The following is a 14,602-nucleotide window of genomic DNA, read 5'->3' as shown; positions in this document are numbered from 1 at the left end:
ATGAGTTTTTATTATGGGATATGAGATAAATTTACCTATAAAATGGAAAAAAGTAGAATAGGTCCAGAATGCAGAATCCAATATGTTATTAACAGGAAACACTTTGTATTAGAGGTTAGAATAGAATTTATTATGCCTCAAGTCAACTCAAAAAAGTAGGAATGGCAACCATGATCTCAGACAGGGCAGGAGTAAAAAGAGACATGATTAAAAGAGATAAACAGAGAAATTATACTATGCATAAAAGGTACCAATGACAACAAATTAGTAACAACTAGTGATTACTAAATGTGAAGAAAGGGGAATATATATATTTCACAACTGAAAGATAGAAAGATAATACATCCTTTATCAACCACACAACATAATAAAATTACATTAAATAAAGGATCTTTCAAGAAAGCATAAAAAACTAGAAATATCAACTTTGATTATAATTCAGTGATCTTATAATTATATCAATAAATGTAGAACAAGTTTTTGACAAAATACTAAACTCATTTCTGCTAAAAAGCAATGGGTCCTTTCCTTAATATAGTCAATATCACACACACACACACACACACACACACACACACACACACACACACACACATACATGCATGAAAATTTCATTAAAAATGACAAAGAGATAAACATACCAAAACTTTAAAAATGCAGCCAAAGAAGTCCTAAGGGAGAAAATTTATATCTCTAAACATTTTTATCAACAAAAGAGAAAGAATAGATCAAAGAATTCAGCATGCAACTAAAAAATTTAACCCAATTAAGATACCAAACAAATTCTGAAAATCAAAGAAGAAATCAAAATTAAAAGAAAACAAAACCAATAAAATTGATAAAACATTAGCTAGTCTTATTAAAAAAGGAGAACCATATAACCAATGTTAAAAATTAAAAAGGAGAAACTATAATTAATGAAGAAATGGAAAATTTCAGAAATTATTTTGACTCAAATATACCTGCAATTCTGACTATTTAAATGAAATGGATTAATGCCTACAAAAGCATTAAATATTAATTTTAAAATATTAAATGTTCAGATTAACAGAAGGAAAAATAGAGAATTTAAATGACACATCTCAGAAAAACAAACTGAATAAGCCATTAATTAGCTTCCAAAGGAGAAAAAAAAACCCAACCCAGGACCTGAAGGATTTAAAACTGAATTTGATCAAATGTTCAAAGAAATATGAATTCCAATATTATAGCAACTGTATGCAAAAATAGGAAAAGAAGCGATCCTACCAAATTCCTTCTATGATACAAATATGTTCTTGATACCTAAACCAGAGAGAGAAAAATCAGAGAAAGAAAACTAAAGACCAATGGCTAATGAATATTAGCACAAATATTTTAAAAGCAACTACGTCAACAAATCAAAAAGATTATACATTATGACCATGTAAAATTTATACCAGGAATGCAAAGTTGGTTCAATATTAAGAAAATCATGAACTTAATAGATCATATCAAATAACAAAAATCACATATGAATGGATGCAGAAAAGCTCAACAAAATACATCATCTCTTTCGGTTTAAAAACAAAACAAAACAAAACAAAACGGGGGCAGCTGGGTAGCTCAGTGGATTGAGAGTCAGTCCTAGAGACGGGAAGTCCTGGGTTCAAATCTGGCCTCAGACACTTCCCAGCTGTGTGACCCTGGGCAAGTCACTTGACTCCCCCCCCATTGCCTAGCCTTTACCACTCTTCTGCCTTGCAACCAATATTGATTCCAAGATGGAAGGTAAGGGTTTAAAAAATAATAATAAAAACATTAAATAGCACAGGAATAGACAGGACTTTACATATTATGATAAATAGTACCTATCTAAAATCAAGACCACACTAGCTTTATATACAATGAAAATTAACTAAAGGCCTTCCCAGTAAGATCAGAGGTAGAGCAAGGATTCCTTTTACTACCTTATTCTTTAAATATTATTACTAGAGATCCTGGTTATGGCAATAAAACAAGAAAAAGGAATTGATGGTAAAAAGGTAGGCAAAAAAGTAAAAAAAAAAAAAATTAGCATTTTTTGCAAATGAAAAGAAGCCCTACATAAAGAATTATACAGTCAACTAAAAGATTAATTGAAACAATTGGTAACTTCAGCAAAGTAGTAGGATAATACAAAATAAACTTCCACCAAGTCCATTAACCTTTATAGACTACTAACAAAACCAAGCAGGAATAGATTTTTTTTAATTCCATTTAAAAAATTCCATACAACTAAAATATGTATAAAATAAATTTATGCATATACCTGCCAAATCACACATAGAAACTACATGAATAAAACTGTAAAATATTCTTTACAGAAACTAAGACATATAGCATCATCCTATGATAATACTACCTACATTAATTTACTTATTTAGTGCTATAGCAATCAAAATTTATAAAGTACTTTGAAAGGTACAAAAAGAAAAAAACCCCTCAAAAAATAAGGTTAAGATTCTCAAGAGAAATAATGGAGGGGAAAGTCAGGAAAAATGTCTTTTAAATATCAGATTTCAAACTATACCACAAAGCAATAATGATCAAAACTATTTAGTATTGGTCAAAAAATAGAAAAGTCAATAAGTGCAACAGATTAGTTATAGAATAAAGAACCAAATAAATATAGTAACAATGCTTAATAAAACCAGAAACTAACTACTGGGTAAGGATTATATTCAACAAAAAATGCTGGGAAAACTACACAGTAATCTGGGAGAAAATTAGGTTTGCAATAGCATCTCACATTTTATACCAGGAGCTCCAAAAGAACACATGGTCAGTACATGAAAGGCCACATTACAAACACATTACAAATAAATTAGAGATTTGAGGAAGAAAATGCCTTTGTGCCAACTTTGAAAAGAAGTAAAGTTTGTGACCAAACAATGGATTATTCTGATTACATAAAAGTGAAAACAACAAAAGCAATGCAGTTAAAATTAAAAGGCTAACAGTAAAGTGCTTAGCACATCATTTATTTCAGCAAACAATTTTATTAAGTATCTACTAAGTTCCAGAAACTGTGCTAAGTGCTTTACAAATATATCATCTCATCTGATGCTCACAACAACTCTTACTGAGATAGGAGTTATTATCCTCATTTTACAGTTGAGAAAACTGTGGCAAGCAGAGGATAAATGATTTGCCCAGGGTCACTAGTTAATTTCTGATGCTAAAAATTGAACTCAGGTCTTCCTGACTTCAGATCCATTGTCCTAGGCATGACAATGGATATTAATATACAAAATAAATGAGGCACTGATTCAAATATATAAGATTGACAGCCATTCTCCCAAGATGAAAAAAAGGAACTGATCAGGGAGTTTTCAAATGAAGAAATCTGAGCAATCAACAGACATAAAAAAAAAAAAAAAGGCTTCAAATCACTAGATAATTATATATGTAAATCAAAATTCCAAGGTTCTACTTCAACACTTATCAGCTATGGGAAAGGCAGAGTCCTTCATATCAATAAATTATAAAAAGGTAAAACTACTAGGCCTATACCTCTAAAGACATTTTTTAAAAGATAGAGAAAAGAACTTCAAGCATAAAAATTCTTATAGCACCTTTTTTTTTGGTTGCAGCAAAGAATTAGGTGCCTATTGACTAAGGAATAGCTGAACAAAGTATGGTCTAGTAAAGGAATGGAACATGACTGATGAAATGACAAAAGGGAATCCTGGGAACACCAACATGAAGGGTAAAGAGTGAAGGGAACTGAGCCAGAAGAGTAATTTAAATAATAACACCATTATTGTAAAGAAAAAAACAACTTTGAAAGACTTTGGACCCTGATCAATACATAGGTCATTTAGGATTCTAGAGGCCAGATGACAAAGCCAACACCCCATCTCTTAACAGAGCCATTGTGGTGAATGTTAGGCATACATTTGGGGGCATGGTAAGTATGTGGATTTCTTTTGCTTGACACTGCTTATTTGATAAAAGGATTGTGTATTTATTTAAGGATATAGGAAGGCATGGAGTTAAAAAAAATACTTATTCATAACAACTATGGATTTTGTGATATGGTGCCAAAGAGCACTGAATAACCATAGATTCTAAGATTAGAACATAGACTGAAAAAGGAATATGCTCCTGCTTCATTTATACCAATGAGGAACTAAAACCTCAGCATTACTGTCCTTTCTAACAAACATATGGTTATGTTAAGCAAATACAGTAAAAATATCAGTTATTTCCCAAATTAATGGGTAGACTTGTGACACTCAAGTACTACCATTTCCAGAAATCAGATAAAATCTTAACAAAATTCACAGGGAAGAACAAGAAAACATGTTAAAAAGGAGGAGCACTGGGAAAAAGAATTGATGGCAGATATAAAGGAATGTGTATGATACAACAGATGGAATCAACTAAGGGTAAAAAAATCTAAACTTAACAGAGCTATGATTATTGAAACTGTCTGATAGTAGACTTAAAAAACACATAAAAGTAAATTAATGAAATTGAACAAAGAATCCAAAAATAGAATAAAATGTATGTAAAATTAATGTTGGATTGTGTCAAAAACTTAAATAAGCAAAAAGAACCTAGGGGAAAAAATCAAATTCTTCTATGTATTTGAACTATTTGAGGGAAAACGGGTACAGATTTACAGCTCCTATCATATGCTAGTGAGTACAGCATCAGGTCTGGAGTCAGATAAACTCAAACTTCCTGAGGTCAAATACAGCTTCAGACACTTACTAGATAACTCTGGGCAAGTCACTTAACCCTGCTTGCCTCGGTTTCCTTATCTGTAAAATGAGTTGGAGAGGGAAACGGCAAATCATTCTAGTATCTTTGCCAAAAAGAAAACCCAAATGGGTTAACTCATGAAGAGTTAGACAAAACTGCAGCAACTGAATAACAACAGCATATACTACTCTGAACTCTACATGGATCAATGATCTAAGTGATTTAAAAATTATTTCTAAAATAATTTAAATTTAAAAGTGATTTTTAAACATTTCTAAAATGGAAGTATATTCATCATATATTTATGTTTATCATACAAATGGAATTGACTAGTGATGACAGAATAAATAGGTTGGATTTCTATCAAGATAAAAGGAATGTTAATGACAAAAAATTCTACCTTCCAAAAAAAAAAAAAATAAGGGAAAATATTTGTGGTAAATACATCTCATCAAAATCTAACATTCAGAATGAGGTACATATTTCTGAGAGTCACAATCATTACCCAATAATAAGGTAGTTAAGGGTTGTAATCAACAACCTTTGAAGGAGGAAATATAGATTTTTAAGGACCATCTGAAACATTGATTGCAATCTCAAATTAAGAAAAATATAATCTGAAATGACTGTTCCCAAAATGGCAAAACTAACTAATGATAATGTGGCTGGATGGAAATAGACACTCAATAACACTATACTACTGGTGTGACTATAGCAAATTAGAAAGAAATCTGGCAAAATAGTCATTAAGACACAAGGTGTAGCATGAAAGAGTGTACTTAGGACTGGATTTGGAGGAAGGTAGACTAGAGTTCAAGTCTGGCCTCTTAAGAAAAACCACTTATGTGACTCTGGTCAAATCCCTTATTCTCTTGGTGTATCAGGCAGTTCTTTAAAGCTCCAAGTTATAGGTAGGCTGCTGATTTGTAATGTTTTCTGTAATCTGTAACATAATAAAGGGAGTTTCCAAAATCAGAAAGCCCTACATGGTTGAAATCCCAGTGTAGAAACTACAACTTCCCAACAACTCGTACTTTTGAAGTTTGTTTAGTTTAGAAAGTGTTGTCCTCATACCCAGCTATGCTGTGTAATTCACTTTTATAAGCATGCATGCTTTCATTCATTCTCAATTTTCAGATGGAGTCATGAGATACAGTAAACAAAGCAATGTGTTCTGGGTCACACAGTGAGCTGGGGGTTGAGGAAGCTATAACATAAATTACAAACATGATCCCAACTTGTGCTGTAGTAATGCTGGAACTATATTCTAGAGATACTAATAAAATAAAAAGTCCTACTGGTCTATAAATAGCCAAATGTTGGATTATAATAGAAAAACCCAGAAATACTCAATTACTAAATACACTAAGATGTATTAACGTTAACTATGCTATAAAACTACTACTAGATGCACTAGAGTCATTTCATTATTTAGAGAAATTCAGCTGTGAATCTGTCTCTAACACAAATAACTGCCTTCTCTTCCAGTTCCCCTCCCCCCCAGTCAAATAATCTATTTTGACACTTAAAATATTTGGATATGGCTTGGAAAGCAAGGCACAAACTTGGATAGTCTATCCATGTGGAAATCCTTTTTTACCTATAATAAATCACTTACACACTTATGCAAGTAGTATTGGTTTTATTTCACTTCTCTAAGATGTTCTTATCCATAGTGAACTCTCATCTCTCCAAGTGTTTATCTTATCCTGGTGGATTTCCCATGATACATTTTAAATTCTGGCCACGTTTTCTCATTCCTTTTGGATACTTTTTGACCAACTCCCCCCACCCCCCAATTATTTGTGTGAAATAAAAAGATAAGCAAAGCAATTGAAATATAAATCTATATAAAGGCTGAGAGGTGATATAGTCTCTTGGAAAAAAAAGAAACACAAGACGCCAGTCAGACAGAATTGGTTTTGGATTATCTACCATGGCAAGGCATGACATTCTGCCTTGGATTGTCAGGGCAGTATACTATGGAAATGGCACAGAAACACTTGCCAGAGAAACCACTATTTGCTGGGCTTAAATTATAGTTCTGAGAAGTGTTGTCTTAGGAAACTTTCTTACCAGGTTGGGGTCGTAGTAGGCTTCCTGGGTTGGAGGGATGTTGTTTATCTGAGTGACGTTAGTAGGGAGCATTTTAGAACAATTTATCAACATGTGCTCAAGACCTGTCAAATCCTAATGTGAGAAAACAAGAGAGACAAACAAGTTATACGCATTTCAGGGATTAGTGGCATTTTTAAAATAATGCTATTTAATAGTATAGTAAAGCATCCAAAAATAGCTAAGATAATATCTTAAAAGTTGAACTTGTCACAAAGGTAAACACCAAGAAACCTGTTAAAAATAGAAAAAGGCAAAATAAAAACTAAAAAGTAAAAAAAATTTAAATAGGAAAAGGTACATAGAGTTGGCCTCTGACAAGGCAGATTTCTAAAATTATGAATTGCAAAGCAGTAGCTGATCTGCACTGGTTAAAAGCATCTACCCTGGAAGAAGTTTCTTATCCCTGGGAAATCAAAGATCTGATCTCTCCCTCGCCCCTTCCTCCCAAGCCAGGAGCAGAGGAAGCCAAAGCAAATATTTCATAGCGGCCTCCAAATGGATGAAATCTTGAACATGGTTGTAAAGGAGAAAGAGGAAGCATATATTTCATAACTTTGGAGGCTAGGGCCCTTCTCTTTCAGATTTTAGGCCTAGATGCCATAGCTCTTCAGCTCAATTCACCTCCAAACTCTCTCCATTTCTAGGCATGAACACTAGCTCTGCAGAGGACCTGGGCTCAAATCTGGCACTGTGTGACTTTGGACAAGTCCTTCAATCTTTCAGAATCTCAATTTACTCATCTATAAAATGGGGTTAGACCAGATAGCTCTTCATGTTGCATCCCAACTTAAGTCTATGGATCTATCCCTGTCTGGAACAACCAAAAGCTTGAATAAGGCAAGCCACAGAGTCCCCAGGTCTTCTACCCCATAAAGAGGTCAGGAACACCATTTTAAAGGCATTTTTAGCACAGTCAACTGCCAAGTTTTTTCCAGGAGATATCAGTCAAAAATCTGCCCTGCTAAAGAACCAAACAGAAAGACATGAAATTTAAAAGTATAGACAGTCTTTAACTTGGATTATAATCTAATTTGGATTTAATTTTTTTTAAAAAGGATAGTGCAAGGTACTTTCCCCAACAAATACTCATTACTTTTTTTTTTTTTTTTTTTTTAATTTTTTAAACCCTTAACTTCTGTGTATTGACTTATAGGTGGAAGATTGGCAAGGGTAGGCAATGGGGGTCAAGTGACTTGCCCAGGGTCACACAGCTGGGAAGTGTCTGAGGCCAGATTTGAACCTAGGACCTCCTGTCTCTAGGCCTGGCTCTCAATCCACTGAGCTACCCAGCTGCCCCCACAAATACTCATTACTTTTTGCTTGAGTCATCATGAAAGTTTTATCTAGTGGGGGAAAAAAGCAAAATCTTAAAATCTAAATTGTCATTTTTCAGATATGACCACTGTAGTCCCTCCTAGCTCTTAATCTATAATTTCATAGTATAAAATGTTAAATGTATTCTTTTAACATTGCCGATATTTTTCAAGTAAGACAAAAACATCCAAGTTCTTTCCTTCCCAGTACCCTTTTCCAAAATACAGCTGCTGCCCCCAGAAGAGTCATCTTGACCTCATACCTGTAAGCTTAAAGGCAGGTCATGAATCCTTGTGGCTAATGTCCGAATCTCCCTGTCCGACAAGATGCCAGAATGGTCGGTATCGACTTCATCAAAAACCTGAGCGATGTTCAGTGGCTGCAGTGCACTCATGAGATAGTAGAAATAAGAGAAGGCAAACTGCATGTCTTCAGAGTGGCGCACTTTGTGAACAGAAGTCTTGTCAAATTCTTCAGGAAACCTAGTTCAATATAATACAGGAAGTGAGAGCTGGCTACACGCAGAATATCAGCATACCATAAAATGTAGAGAGGACCCAGCCAAGAAAGTGTATGCAACAGTTTCAATAACATTAATGATCAGGCAATTATATCCTATATGATTCTGAAGAGCAAACTTTGCTTCCAGAACAGCGGAGAGAGGCAACTTACTCCTTTCATTGCAGAGGTGGGGATAGTTGTGGGATAATGATACAGCCAGACACAGTTGATATGTCTGTTTTGTTTGACTGCTTTTCCTCCATCTCTTTCTTTTATGTTATTATAATATTTAATATGTTTGTTTACACTTATAATTAATATTTATCATAAGAGATGACTTACTAGGTAGATGTGGGGAGGTGGCTGGAAGAGAAGGGTATATTTGGAATTGATGGTTAGCAATCAAGGCAGTCCATTTTTTAAAAGTGAAAAATAAAATCTATGTTGAGTTAACATTTGCCTTAGTTTAAATGACATGTTCAATATGCCACCAACTGCTCCTGCTACCAATCCAACCTAGTAAATGTTTAAGTCTAGAAACAGGAGCTTTTACTCACATATCCTGTAGTTCTTGCATAACAATGCGATCAATCATATGAGGCATGTGGGCAGGGACCTTCCGAGAAGTGAATCCAAATTTGCTATTCAGGATTTTATTGACATATCGGAGAGAATCAGCAAATGTATCTTTTAGTTGTCTTCCAACAGATTTGCTCTCTGTGAAGTATAACAACTGTTTCTTTAATGATTCTTCTTCCTGAGAAAGCCATAAAAATATAAAAGAATGTAAAATGAAAATGACTGAATAGGAGAAAACTAGGTAATATTTTTGTAAAAAGGAGTGGTAAGATTTAGTTGCAAAATAAATGAGATAGGAAGATGATCACTGAAAGAAACACCTAACATTCTAAGTTGGGGATCAAATGACCTTGAGTGATACCCTAAAGCTGCCAGGGCAGCAGAATGTACAGAGTAGTTTTACCAAGTGCCTTGAAGGGGATGTTCCTAGATTAATCATATTTGCCAATGTTATTAAGGACTATTCTTGCTTTTCTGTTGATACTGAAACCTGTATCTGTTCATGCTCTGAACAGTTTCAGAAGTCAATATGGACAAGTGAAGAACTGATAGCTGTTAAAGATAAAAAAAAAAGAAAAGAAAGATCCTAGTAGCATAAAGGCAGAGAAAGAAGACTTTGACAGTACACTGGGAGCTACTATCCACAAATACAGTGGGGATCATACATAATCCCCCTTCATTTTAATAAGTGAGCAATATAAAACAACTTAAAGAGCATAAACCTGAGATGTATGACAAGGTGTGCTATAAGAAGCTTGGGCCTCTTGTCACAGGCTGCCCAACTGAGAAGACTCCTAACCCAACAGACTCCTAACATGTTAAGTGTCAGAAAGATCCTCATAAATCATTTAGTTCACAACTCTAATTAGGCAGACGCAGAAACTAGGCCTAGAAAGACTTGCTTAGGTTTGCAGATCAGGCCCAGCACTAGAATTCAGATCTTCTGATCCTCTGTCAAGTGATCTACTCTGCCCCAGAGTGCCTGCCTCTCATTTTATGGCTAGAGAAAACAATTAGCCCAATCCCCCTTTCCTCTGACAGTGCTATGACCTTCTTAAATCTTCATGAGAAGGAGGCAGGCGAGCAGTGGGGAGCAATGATAAAGAAGTAGCTTTGTAGTTAAGGTGAGCTGGACTCACATCCTGCCACTAATGCATTATGGGCCTAACGAGCCAGTCACAGATGTCTGCTGGTAGATTTTTCCTCCCTAAGAGTTGCCTACAATGAAATTCTAAGTTCCCAAAAAGGAAAATGATCTGGCTGAATCTAATCATTGATAGTCTTCATTCTCTCTCCTACTGTCTCTCTTAATCTCCATCTTCTGCATTAAGCCTGATCTGATCCCCTCAAGATTTAGTGCCCCATAATAAATGTCCCTAGGTAGTATATGTAAGATGATCTTTTATCCTATGTTGAATGTGACTTACCTCGAGAAGATCTTGGAAATACTTCCTTTTTTCCCAAGGCAAGAACCCTGGATAGCTCCCAGCATATTGTTGAAGTTTTCTTCCAGGCCCTACTCCACCATTGCCCAGATCATCATCGGCAGTTTGCCCTTCGTTCAGCCCTTGTCCTCTGTTCTCCTGTGCATTCCCTTTTGACTCCTTTTCCTGAGCCATTCGGTCTTCTGGTGGAATAATGGTTATTCCTCTAAAGCCAACATTGTCTCCAACTTTCTGAGTTGTAGAAACAAATGTAGCTTTTGTCCAATCTCGAGGTAACATATGCTCCTGATATTTGCTGCCCACCTCAAATGACCTGCCAGCCCCATGGACATATGTGGATTCTGAAGGAGAAGCCATTCTCTTTGGGCCATCAGCATTTTCTAAATTTTCTTTGGAGAGGTCAGTGTGATACTCTCTTTTCACTGGGTCTTGTAGACTGCCATCTTTTTCTCTTTTTATAATTTGGTTAGGTTTTATTTCAATGATTTGTGAATCTTTCAGAAATGGTCTCAGCAAAGCAGACTTGGACAGATTATATCCTTTCAGAGTGATGTCCCCACTCTCTAACTTTAAATCTAGGGTCTTCAGACTCAGTTGGACTTCGTTTGAAAGTTCTGAGATATTTACAAGGGGTATTTTTATAGTTTCCTGAAATCCGTCTGCATGTTTCTTGTACTTTGGGAAGCGTTTTTCTTCTGGAATATCTTCAAATAGGATTTCAGCCTCTGGCAGAGCTGTGGTGGGGCTAGCCAGACTTGTGTGAGGATTCTGCGTAGTGATATTGGGCTTCGGCTCCTCCCTAGTATCCACTTCTACTGTGATCTGCATTTTAAACTCTTTGTTGTCTTTGTTTTGAAATGTGAGGTTGAAATGTATAATGGTGGCATTCATTCCACTGTGCAGGATGAGGTGGATTGTCTTCCACTTGTTGGCAACTGAGGCATGGCGGATGATTGGATTGTCACTGTAGGCGCCCTCAATTCCTCTTTTGGCTATCTCAGCAAAACTGAAATAGGGGAGGCATTCTCCCTTGGGGATAATGTAGTGAGTCTGGTTAGGGATGAGAGTCACCTTGTATAATTCACCAAAATGATCTAGAAAAAATATCATAACACTTGAATGTTTTGCACTGGTAGAGGGACTTTCAGACCTTTTCAGTTCCCTGTACCAATGAAATCACAGAAAATAAGGATCTTTTTCTTCCTTTCTCTTTACTTCTCATTGTGATCCCATAGGCAAGCTTAAAACTTTGGCCCATGTGCATATAGGTTCAAAGAATGACTCTGCCATTTCCACCAGTGCCCCTAACAACCATTCCTTTGTGTCTCATCTCCTAAGATTCTCATCTTCATCCACCTCCAACTGGAAGTGATTCCTGTCAAAGAATTCCTTCACCTTTCTTTGTATTGGCCCCCTCAGATACACTCAGCACAGTCTAATTTGCCACACTTATTCATATATGATATATTTGCCATGAAAGTGCAAGCTCCTTGAGGCAGGCAAAGGCACTCAGTATAGTGCCTTGAACATAGCAGGTGCTTAAGAAACAACTAGCATTACATAGAAGCCAGGAAGATAAGACACTACTATGCCAGGATATTCCAAGATCATTTTCAGTTTTCTGCACATTTCTAACATAATACATTCAAGTAAAATTATGGGACTATCAATGTGATCCCATCCTGAAATTTTTTACCACTATTGTTTCTTAGTGTTTCTTAGTTTGTTTGTTTCTCTCTCTCTCTCTCTCTCTCTTTCTCTCTCTCTCTCTCTCTCTTTCTCTCTCTCTCCCCGTCCCTCCCTTCCTCCCTTCCTATCTATCTATCTATCTATCTATCTATCTATCTATCTATCTATCTATCTATCTATCTATCTATCTATCTATCTTTCCACCCACATCCCCTCAAATATTTTCAAAAGCTGTGGTAGACTACCTGTCTAAAGTAATTAAAAACAAGTTTTACTTGCTTAGTTTCTACATTATTCTAAAGGAACTGTGCTCTCTTCTCGGTTCCAACTCAGAGATGTATGTTGGAGGCAAAATGAAATTTTACAGAGAAAGAATCCTTTACAAAAAGCACTTGACACTTTTTAAAACAACATATTTAAACCTTCTCTCAACACTACGTACCTTGCCCACAGTCACCAGCATCAAACCCACAAGACAGCACATTGCATGCCTGATCACAGAACTTATCAGCAAGCCAAGAATTGGCACATCCCTGGTTACAGTAAGAGATACCGCTTATTCCACCACCAAAGTGCCAGGGCTGTCCAACCACCCCCACACCATGGCCACCTCCTCCACCAGCATATCGACTGTTGCCATTGTTACCTGAAAGAGAAAAGGCTGATTGTCACTATGCTCTTTTGAAAATGTAATGAACTTATTTCTGTTCTGGGAACTTGACTACCTCTCTGTTCCTCATATGTGAGGACTCATTTCCCATCTCCATGTCTTTGCACTTGATAGCTTTCATGTCTAGAAGGTACTCCCTTCCCTGCTTACCTCTACTTAACAGCATTCCTCTTTTCCTTCAAGATATAATTTATGTACCACCTTCTGTGAAGTCTTTCCTGATTTGCTTCAACTGCTAGAGCCCACCCTTCCCAATTACCCCCTATTTATCCTTTTTAAATTTATTCTGTGTATGGGTATGGGATTTGGGATTTTGGCTTTTAAAAGATGACTTTATTACAAAAAATGAATAATATGGAAATAGGTATTAAATGATAATACGTGTATAACTCAGTGGAATTGCTAGTCGGCTCTGCGAGGGGAAAAAGGGAGGGAAAGAACATGAATCATGTAACCATGGGAAAATACTTTAAAATAAATAAACCATTTTGAAATAAATGCATTTATTTTGAATGGACTTATTATCTACACTTATCTGTCTCAAAAGAACAAAAGGCCCTTGGTGAGTAGTTCATTCTTTGACCTTGTGTCCCCAGGTCTTACCCTGCAAAATGCCTATAGTATATTAGCTGATGACAGGAATACAATATAGCAGAAAGAACCTTAGGTTCTAGTCCTACTTCAGGTGCTTACAAGGTGTGTGACTACAGCAAGTTTCTTCATCTCTTGAGTCTCAGTTAATTCATCTATAAAGTGGACAGAATGTAACTCCTTCATAACTCTCTTATGTCACCAGGTTGTTGTGAGGAATGTGCTTTGTTGTGACTGTTCTGTCTTGGAGAGATACTGGAGAGATGTGCCATTTCCTTCTCTAGCTCATTTTACAGATGAGGAAACTAAGGCAAACAGGCTTAAGTGACTTGTCCAGAATCACACAGCTAATACATGCCTGAGGCTAGATTTGAACTCGGATCTTCTTGATTCCAGACTATCTAGCTATGATTTGTAGAGCTTAAAGCCATTGCACAATCTTTAAAAATCAATTGCAGCAATCCCTGCTCAGTATTGGAGACATTCCAGATTTACTAACTTATTAAATAAACATAAAGGTTTCTCAGATTCCAAGCTAATATGAGGAAAATCCCTTCTGAATAAAAGATGAGACTAAAGGCTGGAATATTTTGAATAGGCTCTACAAGCTATAATGTTATTTGTTTTATAATTGTAAATAAGAAATTGATGATGAATACCAACTAATTGTTTTTAAACCCATTCTTACCAATGCAATCTCCTCCATCCCAATCACATGCTGAATTATTACAAGCCTTATCACAGTAGCCATCTTTAATCCAGGAGCCAGGGCAGCCCTCAGCACAGTTGGGAACCGGCCAGGTCAAGTAAACCTAAGTGAAAATAAGAAATGTCTTTAACTTCTAATACCTTTATCAACAGGTCAAGACTCCTAAAAACTACTTATTGAACACACCTGCTGCCCTCTTTTCTTCCTTCCTTCCTTCCTTTCTATACCCCACACTTTCTCTCTCTCTCTCTCTCTCTCTCTCTCTCTCTCTCTCTC

General features: G+C 35.9%; 1 protein-coding gene across 1 annotated transcript in view; it reads right to left on the bottom strand.

Moving 5' to 3' along the window:
• Positions 1 to 14,602, bottom strand: part of GNPTAB (N-acetylglucosamine-1-phosphate transferase subunits alpha and beta) — an 81,399-nt gene that overhangs the window by 17,412 nt on the left and 49,385 nt on the right. Inside the window, exons 11-16 of the mRNA XM_044678734.1 lie at positions 14,306 to 14,429; positions 12,799 to 13,002; positions 10,650 to 11,761; positions 9,201 to 9,400; positions 8,405 to 8,624; positions 6,787 to 6,900 (exon numbers count right to left, since the gene is read on the bottom strand). Coding sequence (XP_044534669.1) covers positions 6,787 to 6,900; positions 8,405 to 8,624; positions 9,201 to 9,400; positions 10,650 to 11,761; positions 12,799 to 13,002; positions 14,306 to 14,429 — 1,974 coding nt within the window. The remainder of the gene's footprint in view (positions 1 to 6,786; positions 6,901 to 8,404; positions 8,625 to 9,200; positions 9,401 to 10,649; positions 11,762 to 12,798; positions 13,003 to 14,305; positions 14,430 to 14,602) is intronic.

The sequence above is a fragment of the Gracilinanus agilis genome, chromosome 5 (assembly GCF_016433145.1).
Source record: "Gracilinanus agilis isolate LMUSP501 chromosome 5, AgileGrace, whole genome shotgun sequence".
NCBI lineage: Eukaryota > Metazoa > Chordata > Mammalia > Didelphimorphia > Didelphidae > Gracilinanus > Gracilinanus agilis.
Note: the sequence above shows the minus strand (reverse complement) of the source record. Positions and strands in the feature narration are given on the sequence as shown.